The sequence below is a fragment of the Amblyomma mixtum genome, chromosome 2 (assembly GCF_055824585.1).
Source record: "Amblyomma mixtum isolate Tamu chromosome 2, ASM5582458v1, whole genome shotgun sequence".
Lineage (NCBI taxonomy): Eukaryota > Metazoa > Arthropoda > Arachnida > Ixodida > Ixodidae > Amblyomma > Amblyomma mixtum.
Genome location: NC_143013.1, coordinates 248,812,277 through 248,839,453, shown reverse-complemented (window position 1 = coordinate 248,839,453; position 27,177 = coordinate 248,812,277). Strand labels below are relative to the sequence as shown.

The 27,177-nt window shown below is 44.4% G+C and overlaps 2 protein-coding genes across 2 annotated transcripts in view; both read right to left on the bottom strand.

The window, feature by feature from the left end:
- LOC149363405 (uncharacterized) overlaps window positions 1-25,572 on the bottom strand; it is a 50,599-nt gene extending 25,027 nt beyond the window's left edge. The window contains exons 1-7 of the mRNA XM_089568522.1: window positions 25,561-25,572; window positions 24,092-24,385; window positions 23,219-23,350; window positions 12,250-13,354; window positions 10,151-10,200; window positions 8,174-8,534; window positions 7,159-7,247 (exon numbers count right to left, since the gene is read on the bottom strand). Coding sequence (XP_089424648.1) covers window positions 7,159-7,247; window positions 8,174-8,534; window positions 10,151-10,200; window positions 12,250-13,354; window positions 23,219-23,350; window positions 24,092-24,385; window positions 25,561-25,572 — 2,043 coding nt within the window. The remainder of the gene's footprint in view (window positions 1-7,158; window positions 7,248-8,173; window positions 8,535-10,150; window positions 10,201-12,249; window positions 13,355-23,218; window positions 23,351-24,091; window positions 24,386-25,560) is intronic.
- Window positions 37-2,440, bottom strand: LOC149363406 (uncharacterized). The gene is made up of 2 exons (XM_089573469.1): window positions 1,992-2,440; window positions 37-656 (listed from the first exon to the last, which is right to left on the bottom strand). Exons 1-2 carry the CDS (start codon window positions 2,001-2,003, stop codon window positions 207-209), a joined length of 462 nt encoding a protein of 153 aa, XP_089429595.1. The 5' UTR covers window positions 2,004-2,440; the 3' UTR covers window positions 37-206.
- Window positions 25,573-27,177: the final 1,605 nt, after the last annotated feature.

Sequence of the window (27,177 nt, the reverse complement as noted above, 5' to 3'; positions counted from 1 at the left end):
AGCAGTGAACATTACAAGATATCAGCGTGACTCAGCACCCTTCTGAATACGACCTCGGAGGCCGCAGATACTTTATTGGAAATAAAATATAAGAAGCGCATAAATGGACGCACTTTACCGGCATGCACTAGATTAGAAGCAAGCCTGCGCCCCATTAATTGCGGTATGGCTTTATTACAACAAAGATAACAAATGATGGCTCTCTCTCATTTGTAGTAAACACCGTACGGCGAAACACCGTAGCCTGGGATGAAGCGAGGGCAGTTAAAGCAAGGCACATAGCCGTAACCGGAGCCAAAGCCAGGTACGTAGGGAAGAGGTCTCACAAGTGGACCCACGCCTCCGAAAGGCAGGCGAACCGGCACGAATGCTACGGGCACGAGTGCGGGTACCAGCTTCTTTGCGTCGACTTCATCGGCGGTGCCATTTTTACTGGATTCTTCGGCATGCGGCTTGGGTGGAGGCTGCTCTTTGTCTCCCTCGGGCATGTCCGGTGTCTTCGGCTCTAAGGCGGTCGAGTTCACGGTGACGGCGGGAACCACGTTCGTTCTCACCAGGTGGTAAATGGTCACCGGCGGCACATATTGGACAGGTTGAGGTTCGAAGAAAGTCGCTCGTGAGCCTCCCAATAAGGAGGCCAGCAGCAGCGTTGGAAGCTGAAAATAAGGGGAGAACAAGAAAAAAAAAAGTAAATCTTTTAGAGTTACGAGCTGCGTATGCTTCTCTATAGGCCTGTTCACAACTGTGGAGCGAGGCAAAGTGCTGCGAACTGCTGAAGTAATACTATCGATGAAGTGAACACTTTGCTATCTACTAGCAATTAGAAAGAAAACGAAGCAAACCAGGTAACTATAGATACGAAGAAAAACGCATACAAATGTATAGATTCTTATTTCGCCGTACTTAAGTTACCGCTCAATGTAGGCCATATCGCCGGCCTTTATTTTCTTTGTGATCTTGCATTTTCACTCTAGCCAGTTAAACCACGAATATAATCTGCCACAATGGCTAGTTCAATAACGTTATCAGCTCGCTGAATGGCAAATTATATAACTTAGACCACTTTAACTATTTTTGAGTTATCGTTCTCGATGTAGCGCTTCAGACGTAATCTTTATTGCTCAGTTTGGTAATTAAGCGCCTGTGATTCTGTCATTCATAGTTATCTAACCATTATTAGTTTAACATTTAGATTGCATTCACTTGACTGAATGCTATGGATATCTATATACGCTCGGCAAAACCAATCATTTGAGTCAATACAAAAAATATTTTCCTATTTCTTTACACAATAAAAATACGACGGGCTTCAAAAGAGGTGCTACTCCATTTAAAACGAGAGTTTATATTTGAAGAACCACTGTTTGAGTGGTTCAATCTCCTATTTAGATGGGTGCATATGTTTTATACACGGAGTTCGCTATATTATAATAAAAAGCATAGCTTTGAAAGCTCAGCTGTTGTAACAACAATAAAATGCATGACGCGCTCTTGCAATGAAAACAATACGAAAAAAATGCGCGGCAAAACGTAATGTATTGTTTTTTTTGTTTGCTGGTGAACACCTTTTCTGGCTATGTAGCCACTTAGCTAGAAACACGAGGCTCGCAGTTACACCGCACATGTCGAGAAGCCATCGCTTTGCACTCGAAGCTTTTCGTGCATGGCCGCAGAACGTTGTCTCTTAGCAAAGAGATAGCGCATTTCCGTACAGAAAGAAACGAGGAAGGGTACCTCTTGAATGGCCCACTGAAGCTGCGTCACGAGACAGAACCAATAAAACCTCGTGACGCAAAGTGAATCGCGAACTTGCTCTGCGAAGGCCCCGCGGTTATTCTTACAGGTCCCACTGTCATCCATCATCACGATCTTCGAGTTCATTAACCTGGGCTTCTATAGAGTGGGCGTTCTGAGCAGCCAACGAGCCCCTTTTCATCCAGGAGCCGGAGGACAGCCTCAAGCATGCACAAAGCCAACATACACGAACTTACCACCAGGATCATGGCTTGAATCGAGTTTCGAGCGGCGACTCAAAGCGCTGTGGGGAGCAGCCAGGGGTCCTCGACTCCTGTGCCGCACTCTTATACCCGCAAAGCAGACGACGGACACAGCAGGCGTCCCAGGTGACTTCTGTCCCTACTCTGTGCAAAGCGATGCTGTCCCAGCTTTGGCGAACTTGGGGGAAACAAATGCAGTCGGGGGGACGGCTGGTCGTGCACCCGGATAGCCCACGCACAGCCAGCTGACCTTGGAGTGACGCCGTTGACTGCTTGGCTCGACGCAACTCCCAGAGTTCCTCGCATTTAATGGCGTCTCATGTCGGACGGGGCTTTGGGGCGTTGCAGCGTTTCTTACGCGTCGAGGGTGGTCGTCCCGGGACTTGTTTCCTTGTTTTCATTTTCTGCGGTCTTGATTAATGCGCTTGGATCCGCCCCCGTCACCTGAGTCGTGTGCTGGGAACGACAACGAGAGAGACACACGCTTCTGACGAGCGACCGTGAAACCTTAGCCGCCGGTGCGGAGACAGAGGGGACAAGACCGAGCTGCTTGTGGACGTTTTCGCATGTGGTTCTACGCAATGGCTGAGTAAGCCTGAGCAGTGCGGAGACAGATAGCCCAGCGTAATAAATTCATGATCTTCGTCCGATATCTTTTCGACAGAACTTAACTTTGATACATGCGTATTTGTTTTAAGAAACGCAGTATACAGTGCAGGTGGGATTAGATCAAGATACCATCTGCGCCTTTTGTGTGTACCGATTCTCCGTAAAGGGATGTTTTGACGCCAAAACACGACCGTTGGTTCCTATATTTCGTTTTTGGATGGTTTTCTATAAGAAAAGCGAGAGCATTTTGGGAGACTTGCTCGAACTGTTTGAATCATTTTGTAACAAACTGTATTGTCCGCAGAACTGCTATCAGTCTAGTGTATAAATACTTTTATTTGTGCAAAATTATTCAAAGAAATCACAGCGAATCTTTCTGGCGGCCATGGAAGGAATACAAGTCTGCAAAAAAATTCAGTTAAACATGAGTAGTTATTAGGAATCATACAAATATCTAATAAACATAGTGCGCGTTTTATGCCAGAAAGGAGTCGCGTAGAATATCGTTCAATTGCTCTCTGTCCACCGCGGAAACTTCACGCTAAAACACAGCGAAATTAAAAGTACACAAAGAACACTTCGTCTCTAACTTGGGCATTGTGAAGCTAACAGTGTATAGTAAAGAAATCAATAATGAATACATAAAAAGAAACCACACGAAAACTTTGTGATGAAGGAGCATCGTCGGTATCATAAAAGCAAAATGGGTTTCCAGAGTCCAGAACTCATCCCAGGTGCACTTTTCCATAACAGCGGTAGAGCTTGATTATAAGGGCCGGTTTGGGCGAGCTTACAGTCACTCATGGAAGTTGGAGAGATTCGTCATGCTTCTGACGCATCGTAGGTGTACGCATCTGTGGCTCGACTTTCGAGATATATATCGAACCGACGTCATAATTCCCCGAAACATAGATGTGAATCTCCGTTTCATGACCGAGGGTAGCCTTTGCGGGGTTTGGGGCTGTGGTTGTTTGTAAACATTTTGTTCAAATGTGTTCGCTATGAGGGAGTTTTGAAGGTTCCTTGTGGGGAACTAGAAAAATAAGATATCAGATTCTGCCTGTGTAAGAAGAACTTCTCAGGAGGTAGTGTGCTAGTAATTTTCTGCCAAGATTTTCTTCCTGTTTACTTTTTCTCTTTCTACATTTCAAGCCTCTTATTTTTGACCGGACCAGCCATGTCACAACATGGCTGAAAGATTAGTTTCATTTTCCATCCCAGAGTTTTCAGGTCACTAGGAGGAGTTTCTACAACGTTGGTGGAGAGTTTGAGCCAAGATGCATGCTCAATAACAGTGCCGCTGCCACGCGCGCAAATTAATATGGCTGAGTTACTTAGCGACACTAGCGATATTTAAAAAAAAACATTAGCAACATTTACAATGTTTCGGAAAGAAATTTGGAATAATAATAGTTGCTTACGGCAGAATTATAATTTTGTCCGGGAGTATCTGGAAACTACTTGCATATTTTTCGTAAAGTTCGGGGAAAAATGTTTAAACGGGTCATTATGACCGCAGGACTTTAACGTGGTCGTCACATGCTTTAGCCTTCTTTTTTTTCACGAAAAGCCCAGCAAGAAGGAGCCATTGCAATAATGAAGACAATTAGAATGCAAAGACATAAAGTTAATTCCCTTTAACTAATGCCAAAGGTACAGCTGTGAACTACGAAAAAACCATGTTGGAAGCTTATAACGATAAAATTTTGGCTGCTTAAAATGAAAGCTTTCGGACAATTTTCTGTAGTATTCCGTGCAGAATGCTGCTGGCGGAAATTATAATTTTTTGGCGGGTCATATTAAAGATTTCGGGGTAGTAATGCGGGAGATGTTTCCATTTTCAAATTGCAACAAGTCATTGACAGTATTAGTCCTTCCACATATTTATTAACACTACTCACTCGGGTGGCTAGCATGGCCGTCACTCCAGAGTCCTTCAGTACTTCCAGTTACGCAACTATGAATAGAAATCCAGGCATAGACAGCCGCTAGTTTCTAGAGGTCAGCCTGAGGAGGTGCCTTCCTGACTTGCGTTGTCAGTTACGAGCTGCGCGAGAAACTCGTTTCATCACATGCATGAACACTTAATTTGGAAGTTGCAACTAGAAAGATAACCGGCTCTCAACTTTTTACCAATAAGGGATTAGGATAGACGGCCGCTATAGATGGTTTCGTGACTGGCATTGCTAAGAGCTCGGCCCCCACACCACTGCGTGCTTAAGCAGACATCTGGTGGCAGAAGACGTACTTCCTCTTTTTACGGAGTTTGTGATTGCTCGGCAGATGTCAGCCCTGGCAGCTGATCCGAATGATCTGTTCGGCTGCATTCCAAAGCGCCTCATGTGCTAGCTGGGGGTCGTCTTGTCCACGAACGAACCCCTGCCGCTGGCATGGGTAGAATTCGACCATCACAAGAATTTAATACCAGGAACGCCAGAAGACACTGCAAAATTTGAGAGGCTAGATCCACTACATTGTTCCGTAGTTTTGGCAGTGTAAATGGATATAACGCAGGCTGTAGAAACGACACGCTCTCACTCAAAATATTTCATCGTTTTTCTAAGACGACTGTTGGGTGCTCCACTTCCGATATCATCGCGGCGAAGAAAAACGGAGAAAAGAAAGTAGTGTATCGCTTTCAGGGGTTTGAAACCACTCTGTAAAGTCAATGTAGAGAAAAAGCAGTACCAGTCTGCGCAAGTGCCAAGACTTAATCTTTCCGCGAAATCAATAATGCTAATTCTACAACTACCACTACTGCCGCTATTAGAAATGCTAGTAATAATAACAACAACCGCAATAATAATAATGCCAGCGAACGCAAAAGTGACTCGAAACACATCAGTTCGTAATCGGCTCGACTTGTTTGAGCCACCCACGTGTAAGTAGCGCAAAGCATTCATGAGCTGAGCACTGCCTTGCACTAGCGGCAGGAGTTCTTTGTGGCCAACAGAAAGAGCAGACGTGGTGATAAAAGCCCTTGAGGAGAGATCGAACTATGAGATTTTACTGAGAAAACTGAGGTTAGAAGGCAAAGAAAAATTGGAATAATGTGCTAGACTTTTCCACAGCTTCTGAAAACATTTGAAGTAGGATAAAATTTTTCGGTCGACTGTAAAACCTTTTCATTTTTAACGCCACTGCAACCAAATCTATTCATTTCAGGTTGAAAACGCTTGTGCGCCGTTAACTCTTCATTAAAACTTAGCATGGGATTCCGGAAAACAAGCAGGACTTATTCGGAACCTGAAAATTCATTTAATACTTTTTGCGCCGCGAACTTTTATTACATGCTGCCGAGATTAAAACATTCCAAGTTCTATATAAACAAGAATGTATGCTGAATTTCAGATATATATATATTTTCAGCACTACGTGCCTTTTGGCGCTTTCATATTTCACGGCATTCGATATGGGAAGTTGAGGTTACTACTAAGGCTAAAGATGAGCAGAAGCCTGCTGTTCTAGCAGCGCCAGAGTCTTCCTCAACACAGTGGTATGCCAAAGTAAGAGCTGCATCATTGGCGCCAGGTATGCATGTGATAGGGCTCTTGCCAGAAACAGACGTTCCTGGCTAAAAAGATGTCACGCCGTTAGCATTTAATGAAAAGTGCTTGTGCTGCTCGGAAAAGCCGAATTGAGATGTATGGAAGGATTACGTAAAGTTCGAACCCCTTAAAGAGGTAGTTTATTCTTTGTGTCACTCAATTTCTAGCACTAATCTGTAGGCATTAAGTTATTTCTTAACCAATATGATTTGCTACAAAGCGATATCTTGTAAACAGCAGTTCTCTCCTTTATATTAAAAGAATCGAGGTGCATGGTTCAGCTCAGCTTTACAGCTTCAAGTGCCAACACTGAAGCTTCGTGGCTGTTGGTGATCAATTATTTTGCTTAAGGTAATTTGTGGCTGCAGCCATTTGTGAGTGCCACCAGCGCCACCTTTCGAAAGCGAAGAGCTTGAGGTGTATATGAAGTGAGCAACCCAACAACTGGAGAAGCGTTTGCAGATCGGGCTAGTTGGTGCCTATCCATCATTTTCTAAAGCGCTGCTATCAACACAGACGCAGAGATAGATTCAGTAAAGGACGGGCGTGTCCTTTCCTATGTCTTTGTGCGTGCGTGGTGATTGCAGCGCTTTCTAAAATAACCGGATGGTGCCCAGCTTATTTTACACTCGTGATCCATCCTTTGAAAAATCTCTTGGACATCAGGAGAACGTCTTTCTTCACCTGATGAATACAATTAAGAAAAAAACCTGGGCCCTCTCCGGTGGTATATTCCGCTCGGTCTACCAGACTAACCGACCTGACACACAAAAGTCGATGTTAGAAGCCTGCTCGTTGCTTCTATGTTTATTTGTGTACTCTTGGTAACTTATTTTATTTTTTTGTACGGGTAATTCGTCTCTCTGAAGACGGACGAGCTTCGGCAAGAGCCACTGCAGTTCCCTAGCTTTCTTTGCCCAAATTTCTCCCAGGCGCCTGCAAAGGGAACCTTTGCGGACTTTGAGGGATCACGAAGCACTCGCCTCAGATAAGGTTCTCCTGACGCGAAGCCTTGGCACAGCCGCCGTTGGCCCTGGCGGTTGATGGTCTTTGTGCCCCGAGGGCTTAAATGCCATGGAGCTAAAATTTTCTACTGCGTACCGGGTGTGCACAGTTGTGCATCGGCGTATCCACGAGAGTAAAATTGTAAGTGTAAACACGAAGGTGCCAGCGCAATGTTTTTTTTTTTCAGTGACTTTAACTCATAAGGTGTTCTTCTGTTCTTCAGAAAGACACTTGGCTTTGATGTCAAATTTCTAAGTATACTGTAAGTGTTAACATTCGAAGACCATCAATAGAAAAAGTCTCTTAAGTGTCATTTCTCTTCTCTTTCTTTTCCTTTGCCCCTTCTCTAATTTTTTTTCTAGAGAAGTAGTTGGAATCGGTAAAAAAACTTCGGCATCAGACTTCTGCGGTATCTTTTGTGCAAGGGCTCATAAAAAGTTTTAGCCACTAGAATTGGTTTCCGGGCTACGAATCAGTGTGACAAAAAAGTTTGAGAAGTTGACTGATGTAGTTGACTTTATTTTTTGCTTGCTTTGCGGTAATTTTGCGACTTGATGAGTGCTTCAATGATAGAGCCAAGCTTGCCGGACGACATGGCAGGTTGAAAGGTTCCATTTCGGTCCAGCAGTCTCTGAAAACCAAGTAACGCGAGTAAATGTTTGCAATTGAGAAGAAATCAAGAAGAGAAACACGTAATATGTATGTTTTACGTGAGGTATGTTACCACTGACTGATATGCATGTCCTTGTAAAGCTATACCAAAGTGAAACCAATTTAGATGCTTTTATGCACTCTGTACTCGGAAAAATAACTTCCTAGAGCCAATGACCTTTAGAGGCGCCTAACGAACTTGGAGCAATATCCGGAAATCATGTCATTGTCAGAGGGTTGAGAATAAACCTGTTGGCCAGAAAGTTGACGTCTATGAGAAATTAAATAAAAGGTAAATGAAGCTAAAAAAATCGACGGGCAGAGCCTCTCATGTATGCATGAAGAGCACTGGCGAATACTTACATTTCTTCTTGAGGAGGGTGGCGTAGTCGATAGCGCTGAGGCCGTAGCCATAATTCAGTCCGTAGGGGCTGAGGCCGTAGCCGAGACCATAGGCGTAGGTTCCCAGGGGGTAGCCAAACCCGTAGCCGAAACCGTAGCCGTAGGTAGGGTACTTCACAGTCGTCGTTGTTACAGCGGGAACGGTGTGCACGGTGGGCACATAAGCGGCGACCTTGGATGGAACGGCGGGCAGCGTGGTTACCTTGGTAACAGTAGGCGCCACCAGGTGGGCGGTCGTGTAGACAGGAGCCACGACGCCGTAGTGGTGGACGGGCACGTAGCCGCCGAAGGCACAGCCGGCCAGGGCAAGGAAGAGGCACAGCTGTGCAACACAGTGCAAAGGAAATATATCAATCACACTAGAACTGCTACATCGTTAGCATGCGAAAGTACTTCGTCAATTTTCTTGCTCCGAACTAGACGTTATGACTAGAGTTCTAAAATGCTGTTCTCGTATTCCAATGGTACGGGACTATCTCGACTGCGGGATTATTTAGAATGGTGCGACCGCGCTTATGTTGAATGCCAAAGGTACCGGCGCGAGGCAGTCTTGAACCGTTTGTATGTGCACAACATGCTTTAGAAATCCGACCCGTGGGTCGCTGGCGCCGCCTGCAGGCCCAACTTTAGGTCTAAGTTTCGGGAAATGGCACAGGTAAGAGAACTAATAGGCCGTAAAGTAATACGGATGAGAGCTGCGGTGGTCTCAAAGAGATATCAGTGCAGCCGATGACTGAGAACGTTATGCTACATGTGGAATGGTTTATGCCACGTCAACTTCTCTGCTTCCCTCGGGACGCCGTGCAGTGTGCGGGACAGACGTCTCACCGAAATATGCTATTACCGTGCAGCCTGCGCACATCGCCTCAAAATGACGGCGGCGATGCTGAGTTCCCGCCCTGAACCGCCGGCTGCAGGTTTTCATTCCAGAGTAATCCAGTGGCCTCCACAAAATCTACGATTTTCGAAATTTGCGTGCCCTGTAGACTTTTGACGCCACGTGTACATAAATTAGGTAAGTAGGTTCAATATCGGGTGCTTAGCACTTAGTTGGTAGTATTGAACAGCTGAAAAGAGCTTTCGATTCGAAAATCATGCGTTTGGTCATTGAGAGTATAAAAATATAGTTGCGAGATCATTTCCATACGGTTTAGGAACTACGTAGAACGCAAGAAAGTCGAAACGAGATCATGACAGTGGGTTTGTGACTACGGTGGGCATATGCAATTTGGTGAAGACGTGATCTTTAGTGATGCACGTGAGAACAAGAGAAGAACCAATAATTTCGCGTGTTTTAGGTGGAGGTACCTAACTAAGGGGACGTTGTTATAATTAATATTATTCATGGTACCCTCCGAAGCAACGATGTAGCATAAAATAGTCTGCAATAAGGAAGCGGTTTCACCAGCTGATCAAAGAAATTAGCGAACATTCCGCTCATAAAGTCACCACCTCTCTCAATTATTTTTTCGATTTCGCGAGAGCGGAACGCAACAATGGTCAAGTGTTCACATGAGTGAATTTCATCGTGTCAGCTTCTCATTGGGAGACAAGTGTAATCTTGACATCTCAGGTTTCCTTCTAATATAATTAATACACGCTACGAAGCTATTGCCAATCCCTATGACAAAGTACAAAGCGCCGAACAGTCAAGAGCAAGTCAAGAACACAGGATGAACGAGCGGCGCAGCCTTTCACTCAAGTTCAAAGTGACATTGCCTATGCAATCTGCTGCTTGTGATAGCCCGGTTTGTACACTGTTGTTTGCGTCGAATACTTTGCAGCAAGAGAGGCGTTTATAGTCGGACTGCTCGACCAGTAAAGAATAGAGAAGGAGTTGAGCTCTGGAGATGATCCTTCCTGTGTTAATGTTGACCAAATAAAATTGCGATATGGGAACAAAAACAATCCTACCGATGAGTGAAGCTTTGTACTCACAGAAATCATGGCTTTGGGCGGTGAGGTGCTCTGCTGCAGGAGGCTTGCAACTGCGGACAAGTTCGACAGTCGCGGCGAGTGCCTTTTATAGACGAAAAAGTCACCGGCCAGGGTCCCCTCCAACCGGCCCTGTATCTCCTCTTTAATTCTTCGCTCTTGCAACACTTGCGGTATCTATGGTGAAAAACACATTTCGTTGGTTTTCTTCTTTCTCAGTTCACTGCAGGACTTCAGTCTGCATATCTAAAGTAACTGATATCACTATGCACCGGGTGAAAGGGCAGGAAAGTGAGGTTCGGTTGCCGACTCGCTAGACACTCATGGCTTCAGCTGGCTAGTGACAGGATCGTGGAGTCGAGTTCAAGGTCTCGAAAACCAGACAGGGGCAGTAGAGTTCGCACTGGGAGGCATTTATGGTAGCAACCAGAAGCCGGGCGGGTCCGTTTTAACCTGTCTTTTTCTAAATATATGCGTTGCGTGCGCTCCCCCCCCCCCCCCTGCCCTCTTCCATGCACTCATACACACGAATTAAAAGTGAACGAGAGAAACCAGGCTGAGTACAGTGCACTGTCTGTCCATTCCTCTACGGCGCAAGAACTCAGTGACCCTTAGCACTGACCGGATCCATAGACGGGTGTGTGAGTGCCGACGAGCTATCGCTCAAGTCAGGCAGGTTTGTCCCTCACTCGAAAAAAAAAATGCTGCTGGGAACGACTGCTGAGTTGTTCAGAAGCGTTCACGGCGCTGTTTGCTGCTTTTATTTATTGCGGAGTGCACGAGCTAGACGAAATTTTGCTAAACAAGACTGTACAAAGTAAGCAGTGGAAAAACTTTAAGCGTTCCAGACTCAGTGCAGTGTATAAAGAGGGAAGCAATGTGGGCTAACGAGCACCTGAAGGAGATTTAGAGAGAAAGATATCGTTTCAAGTCGGAGCTAAAAGTTGCTCGTCGGAATACAGATTAGCAAAAGTCGGTCGCATTGCGCCACCTGCCTAACAGGTGTGGTGGAAATCAGCAGTGACGAGGAAGGTAGAAATATAAACAGTAAGTACTGTTCTGCTACACTGTTTGTTTTGATGCTTGCAACGTTCCGACAAGGCTAGTAGAATTTATGTGCTAGATTTTCAGATTTTATCCTTGCTGCAGTGGCGCACATCTTAAAAGCCAACTAGTGCTTGACGTAAAGCTGCCGCCCAGGGCTTGTAACAAAGCGTAAGGCATTTGCAAAAAACAAAACGAGGAAAAATCTCAAGTATTCTCTAAGGAGAGAACATATTCAACGTCTGTCGTCATTTTACACATAGAAATGTTTAAGACTTAAAGAACAGGTACATTAAGAATTATGCAGCCCAGCAACTTTCATCTGGCGGCTGGGCATATGCTAGATTAGGGCAAAACACAAGTGGCACAACACTTCAATAACAAACTAGCAGAAAGAAATCATCCAGGATGTCATAGAAGATTACGTCTCTTGCATGTCTTCTCTCGCCATCGGAAGCTCAGTATGTGGTACAGTCCTTCATATTTTTTGTAGTTATGAGTGATTTGGGTTTTGGCTCTTGGTTGCCGAAAAATTATCCCTCCGTTGGCGGCACACAATCCTGTTGCATTAACACTACTTTTGCCTGTTACTATGCGGTACGACGAATTTGTGCCGTGATGAAAAAAGAATTCAGCTTGCTAAAGAGTGCCAAACTCAAAAAGGTTTTATTAAGGAAAAGTGAACATGACTTTGATATATGACAGTTTGGGATGTCTTCCCGGAACGTCGCGACGGCGTCGGACGCGTTGATGACTCATCTTTACTTCGCCTTTCGTCGGTAGTGGGGTCTCTCTGAAAAAAACAAACAAAAACAACAAAAGTTGATCACATGGCAGACGAAGATGTCAAAGCTCGAAGCTCACTGCTTGTTTGAGGTATACTTAAAAGGCAGGAAAAGGACCTGTCAGCAGGACGCCCGTGCTAAGTGTTTGAATATTAAAAAATGTGCACCTGCGCTGTTTAGCCATATTAATGGCACCCGGCCCAACATGACTGTGAGAAATGAGATCTATCTATAAACATGCGGTGTTCAGTCGAGCTTTTCTCATTTACTCACATTTCTTCTTGTGGATCTTGGCGGTATAGCCAAAAGAATCCAGGCCGTAGCCGTAGTTGTGGCCATACACAGGCAGGCCCTGGGTGTACCCCAAGGCTCCGACCCCGTATCCGTAGGATGGTAGGTGGGCCACAGTTGACACAGGGGCGTGGGAAACCGTAGAAAGCACAGGGGAGGTGTGCACGGTGTGGTGCTCCGATACATGGAAGGGGTCAGCCTTGGTCACCCTGGAGACTCCAGTGGCCGCGTGGACGGTTGTTACAGCCGGCGCGGCGTGGACGACGGACAAAGCTGGGGCAGCGTGCACAGCTGTAAGCCCGGAGGCTGGTGCGGTGGCCACAACAGGAGCGCCATGGTAGACCCCAGTGACAGCTGGTGCAGCCTTGTAGGTAGCCACGGCGGGCACGGCGTGGACAGCTGTGGCGACGGCTGGAGTCGCGGTAAGAACAGGGGCACTCTGGTAGACACGAGTCAGAGCGGGTGCACTGCGGTACGTGGCGAAAGCTGGTGCAGCCTGGTAGGTGGCCAGCTTACTGACAGCTGGTACAGCAACGTCGGTGCGAAAAGAGGAAGAGAACAGGGGGGCGCTCTGGTACTGGCGGGTGATCACCGGTGCTGAACGGTAAGCGGCAAAGGCCGGGGTGGCAGCGAGGGTGGCAACAGCTGGAGCTTGGTGGTAGGTGCCCACAGGCGTAACCTTAGAGACGGTGGCGACGGCTGGAGCAGCCTGGTAGACGGGTGCAGAGTGGTAGACAGTAGGGGCCGCCTGGTAAACGCGGGTGATCGCCGGAGCCCTGCCGTAGGTGGCGTAGGAAGGCACAGCAGCTACAGCGGCACGGACCGAAGGTACAGCTTGGTACGTTTGCACGCGGGAAACGGCAGGCACAGCGGAAGCGTGGTAAGACAGAGCTGCTGGCGCCGAAGCGACGACTTTGTAGGATGGAACGACGGCAGAAGTGGCGTGGTAGGACTCGACCGCTGGAGCGGAGGGCAGTGGGTAGGCTCCGTATGCAGAGCCGAGTCCATAGCTCACGCGGTAGTTGCGGTAAGAGGCGTAACCGGCATAGCAGCTGACGGCCAGAGCCAGGAGTAGAGAGACTTGTACCTGCAGCGAAATGATAGTGACAGAGGTTAGCTTAAGGGGAACACATATGGGGGCTCTAATTGGGAACAGTGAGAATTTTCTTAGTGCACTAGTAGCCTGTAGTGGCATTTCAAAATGCAGAGTATTGATTAATGGGATAACTTTGCTTTTTAAGTGTTTTTTTTGGTTAATGCTTGTGCTCGCCATTGTTATGAGCGCCCGGGGAATGTTTGCCCTAAATTTTGATGTGTGATGGTGCGAAAGGAAATACGAATGGGGTGTGCGCAAACATGCTGCTGATTTCTTTCTCGTCACGTATATAAGCGAAATACATTCTTGCACTGAAAGACAGCTGTATCTGAGTTCAAACATGTAAGGTTTTGGGCAGTGGTCACCGCTAGAACGCAGACTGGAAAATGTTGTGGGAGAGAGATGTAGCCCTTTTTTGATAATTATTTATGCAGCTGGTTACAGAATTCATTAAGGCTTTTCATGTCTGAGGATATTTTACGCAATGTCGTGAGTAGGGTCTTGTCCTGTCATGAAATTTCTAACATTATTAATTTATATGTTTATATCAGAGTACATCGTTGCGTTCAACAAATAGAACGTGCGAAAAGCATATTTTCTAGTCAATGCCTGCGCGCGACCGCCGGAGGGCCAGTAGACATTCTTTAAATGTGTATATCAATATTTATGCTCGGCGTGATGTTCTTTCGGTAAGAGAGCTCTATTAAAGAGTCATAACATGTTGAACTGCGAAAATATATTCACTACGTAATGAACCTCCCGCAAAGCTGCTATATGAATGACTGAAACCCACACGCGCTGTGGAGACGATTCGCTGTTGTTGTAATCATAACTTATTACGTTTCGAACTGGTTGGATATAAAAGTCTCTTCTGAATCAAATGCTTTCTTTCTAATCGCAGCTCGCATTAACGGAGCAAGACGAAACAAATGAAACTTTTTCTTGCCTTGAACTGTATTCGGTTAGGCACTGTTGTTCTAAGAATTTTCATGCTTTGCACAACCCGTGTGCAACTGGGCTATATAATGCGTGTTTCATCTAGGATGTGCAATTGAAAAAAAAATGTGTTTTTGAGTTAGAATACTCCTTTTTTCGCAAGAATACACCATTTTTTGGCACAACATAGCGCGGGCTATAGCGGATCAGGATACGCTTCAGACTTGCTATTTAGTAGGCTTGTCAAATAATACTCAGCTGTTAACATTATACATATTACTGAAAGATGTGTAGCATACCGTAAGTATCACCCATATAAATTTTTATAATTTTGAAAAAAAACCTTTACCCTCGGCGCTTTTGCACTATAAATTTTTGTCTATTGCTGCGAGTTGCGTGCACTAGAGGATTTGCTTTGCATGGAATTCTTGCGAAAGTATTTTCACGCGATGTAGACAAAATTCTTTGGCCACAGCGCTGATGGTTGCTAGGAGGTGCACATATTTCACAGCAGTGTACTGAATTCTTCGTGTGTAACCGTGCGGCAGAACATTCATGGGGGAAAAAAAGGCGCAAGCACTGCAAGAAGTGCGAACCATGACTTCAAGAGTTAATGATTCTGGACAGGTGGGAGTAGAGGTACAAAGACACGGGAGGTTCTGGAAGCGTTCCACATAAAAAAGAGGGGAATACATTGTGTGAGTGATACTTCGGCTTGCCTCGTCAAGACCGAGATGTCATATCTTGAACGTGTTTGTTTATGCCTCGTGTTCTTGTTTTTTTTTTTGCTCATGGCTTAAATTTTTTATATAGTTGCATCTTTGCAGTGAATAAATTCAGGTGAAGTTAGCGCATGTCCTACGTAAGCCTTTATTGTGTATGCCTCGCTTCAGCGCCATTTTCGTTTCAGTGGGAAATAATATCTGCCTTTTCGAAATTATAAAAATTGATATGCATAGTTATACATATATGTTACTCATATTAGTTTACATACGCATATCATGATATGCATTATTAGTTAGGCAGCCTACTTGTTAGCAAGCCTTAGGTGTACTCTAATGAGCTGCACAGCTCACAGCACTGTGCCGCAAAAAAACGCACTTTTAACTCGAAAAGCCTGTTTCTTAAAACAACCGAACATCTTAAGTGAAACATGATATACTTAGTTAAATTTGAATTGTTTAGAACTTGCGACAAGATAATTTCTGAAAATACAGCAACTATTCTTGGTCGTGTTGCTACCACTTGCTTAATTAAATAAAAGAACTGCCGGCCGCTTTATATAAACTTTGACCATTAAAAGCGGAATATGCGCCGCTAGCAGCAACAACATTCAAAGACTGGCGCTGATACTCACTGCGATCATGGCTGCTCAGGTAGTGCGGTCCGGAAAGTAATGCTTGTCGTCAGACGTCGGAGGTTTATATACTGCCGATGTTTTCCGCACAGAGGGCGGGCAGTTCGCGCTGGAATTTTTCTTACATTCAAATATTAAGCAAATGTAAGGGCAAAGCACAAATGAGGTGCCTGAGTCCTTCTGGCAGATATGTTTACGCTCGATCGGAGCACGATGACGACACCCTAAGAACAGATGGACGCTCAAACGTTGCTGCGAGACCAAGTTCTTCGCAGGATCAATGTGTTTTCCACGCCCTCTGTTGAAGGAAAGCGATAGAATAAAAAAGGCGCCGGCTAGCGCAGCTCTGCTAGCAGCCGCCGGATGCTACGGGATTGAGATCACGTTCGCGTTCGTTTTTTGAGTCTGAAGGCTGCTCGGGAAATACCTGCGGACGCGGCAATTAAAAAAAGAAGAAAAAAAAACTTAATGTAACACAGTTGAGATTGACTGGCATCTTGATCATCAGAATTCAGTCCATTTGCACAGAACATCAATAAAGCAGTCCACTGGGTCCTAGCCATTCTGTCACGCTTTTCAAACGGGGAAGGTCGCAGCCTTGCGTTTTCAAAAGTGCTGCCTGTTGAGATGAGGGGAACGTATGAAATACTGTTTGCAAAGCTGAAATTCCGACGCTTGTTTGATGCTTTCAGCGTGATGTAGTCACCGTAAGCGGTTTCTCAATCGCTGTGCGACAAATTATTCGCCTGTTACTACTCAACCGCAAAACTTTTGTCAATGGAGTAGAGCTACGCCTGTGGAAAGCTCGATTACCCAATGAGAATCTTAAGCGCCGGCGCCTTAAATTAAGAGACTCAAAGGCGGTCAGTTTCTGACCGGAAGTCGTCGTCTTTTGAACAATTTTTATTATTTCTGTTTGTGAAAAATTTTATGACACGCGGTTTTGTGTCCCTTGCTACATTGTTGGCTAAAATATAATAAAAGCAATGACGTAAGCCAACAACTTCATGATGCAGATACAAAGCTGTACTTGAATATCAGGCTAGGGTTTTCAGCTGTCGCTTTTTTAGCTTTAAGTGGCATAAAGAAAACTGAAAGAGTTTATGTTTTTTGCAATATTTAGCTAGCACTGGTTGTTTCAGAAATGAGAGGAGGATGTTTTATAACGTAGAGTGTACTATTTAAAATTACATTGAAATGTTTAAAGGTGACAAGGCCCAATAATTAGGCCAGTTGTTTGTCCATGACACTTCCAAGGACGCGTGCTGCTATTTTTGTCTTAAAAAGCTATGTATTCGTATTACAGGGAATATACTTTCTGTTTGGACGCACCCCTCTTTATCTAAATCAGTCCGTGGTAGTCAAAATATATATTTTGTCTCACACATCACCAGGATTAACATCTGCATTTATTTTGCAGATAGGGGTTCTCTTGCGTCGGAAGAAAGCCAATAACGAAAGCTCTTATAAATTCAGTAGAAAATATAAAACAGATCAGTTAAAATTTATTGCTTTCATATTGACGAAGGGTATCAAAGATTCAGTAAGCACATTTTACGACTCTCTCTATTTTAGCACCTGATATTAAGACAGTGAAAAACTCCTTCAGTTAATCCGATAGGGGCATAGAAAAAGCTTACGGGGTCAGAAACTTAAAAAAAAGAACGTGTTTTGGTTTAATGCCAAAGGTTAAAGGTCAGTTATAAGAAAGACGTAAAAGCTCCGATAGCCGTAGAATTTATTTTTACCTTACTGCTAAATTTTCATCATATTCACCCAAGTGAAGGGAGTGCAATGATGCACATCTGCGGTAATCTTGGACCGCAGCGCAGATAAATATTTACGAGGAATAAACACGATTTGCGGGTTGCTTGAATTGAATACAATATGCTAGAACAACTGGCATATCTATTTCATAGTATTATTTTACTCGGCCCCTGGTTCTAGTTCAGAAAATAAAATAAACACGAACTATTTTTTTTTTTCATTTTAGACAGGGACGTTCGCAGGCGCTTTGCAGTTTTCCATGGTCCGCTTCGCAGCGTATAGTGGAAAAAAAACGGGAGCTCAAGCGTGAGCCTTACTCGTTACAACTCTTCAATAGCGTGAGATTACTACCCATGTGTCATAGTGAACTGAGCAGTGACGAAATACAAAATGTTTTAGAAATGCGTGAACCAGAATTTCGGCGCCTTCGCAGTCTTCATTTCGACCCAGCAGTGTAATTTTAGTGGAGACGTATTCCTATGCAGCACGAAGCCAGAACCAAGAAAAATCTCGGTTCGGTTTAGCCGCCCCCAGATAAGATGTTCTACGACGGCGTTACAACACAGGGGTGTTACATTTTATTCTACTTTGCAACGAACCCGATTGTAGTGCCTGAGTCATAGGGGTCCAAGCTCCGAGCGGTAGTCATGAAACACAAGCTACGTATGGAGCTTTGTTGAGAACATATGTGTAGGTGGAGTGCAACTTTTTATTGTATTAGACTCGGAGGAAAATTTGGTTACCCCTGAATCCAATAAAATGGGCGCGAAAAGACCTTTGCGAATGTAATTTGGAATGCGCATGGCATATCCATGGCTTACTTCAGAGGCAGGGGTCCGAAATCATGCCTCAACTGTCAATAAAAACTAAGACTTCAGCTTCGTGGAGCGATAACCGCGGCTGTCATGATAGCATTTCGAGACAACGAGTACACATGTTGGAGAAGAACTGCAAAACAACCACGAATTCTCGCTAGCCGCTACCGGGAAATGGAAGCAAGCTGTTTTGATTGCAGCCGCGTGGATGTCCGGGTCGATACTATTGGGAAAGCTTGCAGGCATCGACACTCCTGACAGATGTATGACCGCTGAAACTCTACGGCGGGTGTGTGTCGGTTTCTGCCGATCCTCACTCTAGTGCCGTTCCTGCAGTGCTGCGTGGTGTGTGCAGGCAGAATTCACGGCCGTACTTCGACGACTATTTCTGCATAATCCGAACCTCGTGCGAACAACTACACAGGTGCCTTTTGTGTTTTGTCTCAATCAAAGTGCGGCAGCCAGGGCCGGAATAAACCAAACTACATGTCTCAGCTGTCTTTACTCTTAGGAATGAAACTTAAAGCTCACAAGTTCAAGAACTGCTCGAAGTTTACCTGGCTACTTGGGATTCTTTGCAATTTACTGTGTGCATTGGGTGTGTGTTCAAGGTGTTGTTTTCCATAACTGGTATTAGTGGCTGAAATTGCCAAAATTTCGCCTTTGCGTGGCAGTAAAATACACGCTTTCTTGTTTGGACCAACTCCAACTCCAAACACAAACACCCACAAAAAACTGCTAAGCCCCGGTAAAAGTGACGTCACGGTCGCCTTTACGCCGTAGCGCTCGCGAGAAGAGAATGACGTGCATTGAAATATTCATGAAAAAAAAAACACCAGTGCTCACGAAAACATGTTTAATAAATTCTGAAATATAAGGTAATCTTTTAGCCAGATGGCCATTTTTGTGATTTCTCGGTTATCGCCACTTTCACTTCAGTCTTAATACTTGTATCGAGGAGAGGCCCCGTTCGGTAACGTTTATCTTCGTGCTTTAAAAAAAAAAAAACACATTGAATGCAATTTACTACCACAACCATTTTGTGCAACAAATGAATAAAAGTAGAGAGGAGTTGTTAATCGAAATTTCGTATTGATTGTGGATCTAAATAAACAAATCAAAACAAAAAACAGAACGAAAAAAAAAACAAGCCAGATCCCATTCTTTTCGCCTTTTCTAAGGTCGAATAAGTGATCACAAGCGGTTTACTGTGATGTGAGCGAAATTCTTCATAACGCATACGTAATTTATGTGTACCCACTCGCCGCTATTTGTTGCAAATAGGACACGCAATCTTACATGCATTTTGAGGACCTGTTGTGAACGAAATATAAATCATTGTGCAGAATCGGAGATTTTCAGCGATTAAAGACAAGAAAAAAGTGGTAGGAGCTTGTTTATACGCCGAAGAAGCACACAGGTGATCACATACACGTCAGAGCGATGTGGATAGCGTTCGCTGCTTGCTGGCAACGGACCAAGTCGATCGTTTTATTCGACGTCCTTCCTCATCGCCAAAATGCGGAATCCGCGCTTTACGTTTTGCCTTTTAAGCCTTAAAAAAGCTACCAGGCCCACATAACAAACAACAAAACTCCACCGCTGTACAGTGGGGAATCTTCAGGAGGAGTGTAAGAATCTGCCGCATTAGCTGGAAATTTACACAGGATTCCAATGCTGGGCATGCAGATTAAGATGCTTCCTCGAGTTGTGGAGGGAAAAAAAAGCAATTTCTTTTTTGCGGGGGGGGGGGGTTGGTATGAAGCAGAGACCATTCAAAAGAAAGAGCAGCGAAAGTTAAGAAATGACGCGTGCTCAGCGTTTATGCGCACACGTCGTCCTTGCTTTGACTCTTCGTGAGGGGCACGGCAAGGTCTAGTCGTACGAAGAGCGGTTTTCATGAAGTTGGCCGCAACGCCAGTCTCAGACTCTGCATATCAATATACTGATATTAGGCAGGGATGTTTGTTGTTAAATAGACATTGAGGACAAATCAAACTTGGGCTTTATTGACAGATTGCTGCATATTACCGAAAAAGATGATACCTTGAATTAAAATTGAGCTTTTGCCAGCTACAAAAGTCCATAAAAAAACACAGGTTTCGCCATCACGTCTGATCTCGGATGCCTGTATCGATCTATTTCTTCGGAGATCCAGGAGGTTAGGTTGCACCACCACAGGTTTCAAACTGGCGATCAAGGAGTACTTTCTGGCGTAAAAGTCGCGAGTTTGAAATAGTGCCGGGAATATTTTATATGAAATTTGCATAAAAAATAAGTGCGTATTTTGCTCCTTTCCAAGCGCCAACAAACCTTTTGAAATCTGCAAGACTGCATCTAGAATCGCTAATCATCCAGACAACGGCCAACACGCTAACAAGAATAAGGGCACGCTACATCATATCTACGTGAAAAGATTGCAGAAGATTCTAAAGCGTATATAACCATGCCTTCTACTGTGACAGCCTTATTGTGAACAAGGGCCCCGTATGGGGCCCGAAACGTCATTTTTCATCTTTTGACTTGGTCACTGACCCAATTTTCATTTGTAAATAAACCTGAAAAGGGCCACCGAATTGATTTGAGTGCGCTGGCAATAAAACTCGCAATCTCAGATTTCGCCGATGTTTGTCCGACCGAAGCGTAGGTGGAAGCTGGGTTGTGGGCAACCTGCCCGCTGGTTTTGTGGCCAAATAATCCAAACATTTTAAAACAAAATCGCCGCCGTGGTGGTTCAGTGGTTATATCACTCGGCTGCTGACACGAAAGACGTGGATTCAATTCCAGCCGCGGCAGTTGAATTTAGATAGAGGCAAAATTCAAGAGGCCCGTGTACTGTGTGATGTTGGTGCAGGATACAAAACACCGGTAGTATAAATTTCCGCAGCCCTTCACTACGGCGTCCCTCATCTCCTGAGTCGCTTTGGGACGTTAAACCCGCATAAACCGTCTTAAGGCACAACACTCCACTGCCGTGAGTCAGTCTCGAAGCTGCGGCGGCATGAACAGATTAGCTTATTTATTTATTTATTTACTTATTTGTTTATTTATTTATTTATTTATTGTACCCTCAGGGCCCGAAGGCATTACAGAGGGGAGTAGGAATACATAAAAAATCAGCCTAAACAGCAACAACAAGCAGAGAAAACAAAAATAAACCAGGAATACATGACAAAGTGAAAACACAGGAAGGTAATGAGGTTAGAATGCAGTGGGGATATATTAAAACAGTGTCTAAACAGTGAAATACAACTTTTATACAGGAATAAACGACACATACTCAGAAAAAACATTAAGGACTTTACGAAATGCAATATTATCAGAAACACCTGTGATGTCGTGGGGAAGGTGATTCCAGCTGACACAAGTTCGGGGTATGAATGAGTCATGAAAACATTTCGCTGGTAACTGGATTTTACTTCTACGTCATCGCCGCAGCCAAAGAGCGCGCGTGTTCAAGTACCAGTTTCTCGGACTGGGCTTTTGATGTCGTCGTTTTATTCAGCCTCCATCCGTGCGCAATGAATACAGAACACACCGCTATCGGATTGCACTCTTAAACGGAGCCTGTAACCGAAACTAATACCTAAAACCGCAGGACGAGCGCCCCTAATTCGCATATGACCTTACCACGCTAAACGGTCCTTAAGTTTATTTGTGACTAAGAACAAAGGGTGGAGGGTGTTGCCCTCAGTATCCCTTCCATGCCGTTGCTGCCGCAGGCGGGCAACGTGCATATAGGTAGAATGATCTCAGCGAAGTTCTGTTTCCACTGTTTCGCTACCATCTCCCATTTTAGGTTATGTTTCCTCCATGTCAGGCACAATAGCGAAAGCTGAAGGACAGTACCGACGAATGTGTAGCACCGACTGTCCACTGCTTTACGAAGCAAGCAGTACTGAGCGGACGCATATGACCGCAAGGTTCAGTGGTGGCGAACTGTCGCGCACGTCAGACAGATTAAGCGCAAAACAACGGAAGTCACAGTAAACAACTGCTGAGTCCCCACGTGGTGTTCATGGTAAGGTTTTTGCTTATTTTTTTTTGTGTTGAACACGCGGACAAAGAAAAAGAAATTTTCAGCAGAGGAGCATGTATAATGTAAGCAAGGGGCCAAATAGAGGCTTTCTTGAAGAAAAGCCGCTTAAAAGAGGGAACGAGCCGTATTCCGAGTTTGTTTCTCAGAATGCAGGAGGGTCCAGTAGCGCACGTTAATTAAAATAAAGTTATTCAGGAAAGCAAAATCCGCAATGGATGTAAATCTCTTGTTTATAGAAGAGGACACAATATAGGCAAATGGTGCCACACAGCAAAACCACATTCGCAAAAGAGTACAGACCAGCAAGTTTAAGATGTTTACCGGCCTTCACCTGCGTACTAGGGTCTCAATAATTGTAATAAAGGCTTGCCATATTCTTCATATTTCACGAAGGCTTCTGATGCTGGTTTTTCTAAATACAAGTGATTCCTGATATTGGAGCAAGCAATGGATTTTCCAATAACAGTGAACCCTTTCGTTTTTACCGGACAGAATAATATTATTTGTGCCGTTGGCAGAGTATGAGTCAGCATGACGAAGATAAAGAAGATACAAAACATTTATTGAAGAAAACTAAATACTATACTTATAAATGGAAATTGATGACATCGCCTCCAGAGCGGTGCAACAACGTTATGGGCATTGACGACGTCATCTCGTTACTTTCGCCGGGAGTGAGGCGTCTCTGAAATAAAAGACAAAAATATTCAAGCAATGGCGAAACAAAGCTCGAGGCTAGCTATGTGCTTGAGGTGTTCTTAAAAAAAAAAGGGCAGCAAAAGTCCACTTTAAAAGAACGGTTGTACTTCTATGTTTAAATGTTAACAAATGTGCACTGTCGGTGCGTACCATTTAATGACGACGCGCGCAAAATTACCCCTAGAAATGTGATTTGCCTCTAAAGCTGCTGCATCCAGTCCTACCCTTCATTGTGTACTCACATTTCTTCTTGTGGACTCTGGCAGTATAGCCGAATGCATCGAGTCTGTACCCGTAGTTGTGGCCGTACTCATGCAGACACCGGATGCATACCACGATTCCGACTCCATATCCGGGGGCTGGTAGGTGGGCCACTGCCGAAGCAGATGCACGGGCAACTCTGGTAACCGAGGGGTAGTGTTGACGGCGTGACGCTAAGATCGTAGAACGGGTCAGCCTTGGTCACCTTAGATGCCGTAGTTGGTTCAAGGGACGGTTTCTACAGCTGGTGCGGTGTGTAGCACGGCCAAGGCTGGAGTAGTGTGCACAGCAGTAAGGGTGGCGGCTGGTGCGGCGGCCACAACAGAAGTGGCATGGTTGACTGCGGTGACAGCCGGTGCAGTCTTATACGTGGCCACGGTAAACCGTGACTGCAGGAACCGAGTGGTTGGTAGTGACCTAAGTGACACCAGCACGGCTTGAGAAGCATGAAGACCTGTAGCTACAGCCGGGGATGCGACAGCGGCGGCACTGTGGTAGACGCAAGTGAGCATCCGCACTGCGGTATGTGGTGAATGCCGGCGCTGTCTTGTAGGTAGCCACATTGCTTACGATGACGGCAGGAGCGGATGTGGACACAGAAGAAGCAAAGGCGCGAGTGCAGTGGTACTGGTGGAAAGTTACCGGTGCTGAACGGTAGGTGGCGAAGGCAAGGGTGACGGCGACGGTAGCGAAAGCTGGAGCTGGGTGTTGGTGCCCTCCTGCGTCACCCTAGAGACGGAATGGTAGACTGGTGTAGACTGGTGCATGGCTGGTATAGCTTGGTAAATACGGGCGATAGCCGGAGTTGTGCTTTCGGTAAAGTAGGAAGGAACAGCACCCACAGCGCAACTAACCCCAGGAGTAGCACGGGACGTTTGGAAGCGGGACACGTAGGGCTCAGCGCCAGCGTGGTAAGTCATAGCTGCTGGAGACGAAGTGGTGACCTCGTTATGAGATGGAACAAAGGCTGTAGCGGGATGATAGGACTCGACCGCTGGAGACGGGTGTAGCGGGTAGGATCCGAACGTAGAATCGAGTCCGTAGCCCACGCGGTAGTTACTGTAAGGGGCGTAGCCGGCGCAGGAACTGACGTTCAGAGCCAGCAGTAGAAATACTTGAACCTGAAGCGGAGTCAGAAGGATACAGGTCTACAGATGGGAAGCACATTTGGAAAGTGGAATCGGGAGCAGAGAGAGCTTTGTAGGCTGCACAGGTGGCGTTTTTCGATTCTAATATTATTGACAAAACGCACTGCTTTGATTACAGGAATGGCTATTTCTGTCTGCTGCCGCTTGATTTAGCGTCCATTTTTCGGCGTTAGCTTCTTCGTCGCGTCAAATTTTCTGAATGGCAGGGAATGAATAAACACGTTACTCATTATTATTCGGCCACATATATAATTCTTACGCTAAAAGGCAGTAATATTTCAGTTCGATACATAGAGCTTTTTGCAGTTATCTTAAAACGGGCTGCGGAAGGGACTGAAGAAAGGAAAACGGCTAACGAAAGCATTAATAGTTTTTTTTTTGTTCTGCTAGCTAAAGAATGCATTATTTGTTTTTAGGTCTCAGTATATTCAGCGTAATATCATACCAAGGTTCTATCCCATGGTGAGATTTTTGACATCGTCAATTTTGTAATGCCGTGCGGTCAATAGGGCGAAATTACTAGCCTGAATTGCTTCGGGACGTTAAACCCAAATAAACCAATAAACCAAATTACTGGGTAGTTGAGTCTTGCGTGCTTTCACCGGAAGGCACCAAAACATTGCTTATTTGCTTATATCGATACTGTACTAGCGTTACTCGAACCTGAATGTGGTGAATTGCGAAAGTATTTTCACTACAAAATAAAGGTCTCCTAAAAGATGCTACTTTCAAAACTGCGAACCACACAAGCAATGAAGTCCTGACTCAGGTGCTGTTAATATGTCTTATCATGTTTTAAGCAGGTAACAGAAACAATGCGTGTGCTAATTAAAGAATTTCGTTGTGTTCACTGCACGCTTTCGAGCGGAACGAGTTAAAAAAAAATTTTTATATGGCTCCTACATCAATCGATTGAGCGCTGTTTTTTATAAATATTTTTTGCTTTGCCCAACATCTGTGATAGTGTGCTTCGGATGATTTTTAAAAGTTGAAGAATTTCTGACAGGTGACAAGATAATCGCTAAAAATGGAGCAAACGTTTTTTTTTACCTTATTGCTACCAATTTTCAATTATTAGAAAAAACTTCAGGCGCTTCTGCCATATATTTTGGTTATTAAAACAAGAATAAATGTCATTAAGAACAATGAAGATTAGACGGTTGGCTGATACTTACTGCAAGAATCATGGCTGCTGGAATTTTGCTCTCCGAAGAGCACTGGTTCAAGGCGGACGCAGAAGGCTTATATACTGTGCATGTTTTCAGCAGAGAGGGATGGCAGTTCGCGCTGGAATTTTTCTGAGATGGCAATACTGAACGAATGAAAGCACGAAAACACAAATGAGGGGTTTGAGTTCGCCTTGCAGAAGTGATTATGCTTTATTGAAGCACGTTGACGACATTCTCTCAATGTATGACGCTTGAGAGTTACTGCGAGGCGAGGTTTTTTGCAGGACTAAAGTTTTTCCCCCTCGTACGCTACTGAGGAAAAACGATAAAAAAAAACAACGGCTAGTGGGGCACTGTGAGCCGCTGCCGGATTGTACCGGGTAGAAATCACGTTCGCTTTCACTTTTTTCTTTAATCTGAAGGCTAATCGAGAAAAACCTGACAATATGGAAAGAGGAAAATGAAAAATAAAAAATAAAAAATCATTTGGCGCTGATCAAATTGGCTGGCGTCTGGGTCATTAAAATCTAAACAAATTTGTAAAAAGTGCCAGTTAAAAGTAAAATTTCCTCTTAGACATTCTACCATAGGAGAGGAAAATATGCAGCGCAAAAAAAAAAAACAAACACACGGACGACCGAAGAAAGACAGAGACAAGCGCTGTCTGCCTTTCTTCCGTCATCTATGCGTTTTTTTTGCGCTGCTTATTTTCTTGTGTGATGAACCAACAAGCCGAAATCACCACCCTGCATCAATTCTACCACTTTTTGCGGAGAGAATTTGATATTTGCATTTGTGTTTATTTATTACTACAAAATTACAATCTCTCTGCCGATACCTGTTTGTACAAGATTTCACATTTTTTTACAAGACAGAACAGCACGGCGAAAGGACAAGACCAAATAAATTCAATACTACAAATGAATACACAGCCGTGAGCTCAGAGCATATCGCCCAACTGCTGAAGCAAGCAAAAAAGGAACAGTGACAAGAAAGCTGTGGATTTAGATAAAACAGATTTTCAGTCAGTTAGAACCCTTACGCACCGTAAATAGTAAAGTTTCTGTAGAAATACAGGTATGTAACGAAACAGAAAAAAGCGGGAGATTTTAACTTTTCAATTTAAAAAGATTGTTGAGGTAAGCAAACAAACCACATGATGAGTGTAGAAACACTCAATTACTAAGCCATTATCCCATCCTTGTTCTCATTTGATCGCCTTACTTATAAAGACTGGTGCTGTTTCCTGAGGCAGTTGGTTATTATAGACATGAATATAATAATCTCGACTCCTGTTTACGTAGTTAGAGGACACTCTTGGTAGACCAAATTTTTCAGTGACAGGTAAGTCATGCTGTTTTATGTTTTTGGTTTTGAAAGAACTTGAAACGAACATATTTGTTTATAATATGCTTCAGTAGCAGCATACTTACGTTAAGAATTTCAAATCTCATGTTAAGTTTCTGACGGATTTTTTGTGCGATGCAGTACATCCATTGCGATCCTTTGCAATATCCTATTTAACACATTAAGTTCATATCTGAAAGTCCGCATGTGCACCGTTAATGAACACCGCAACACTGATTTTCCAAGTATTTTGTAAATAAAAAAATCTTAACCTTC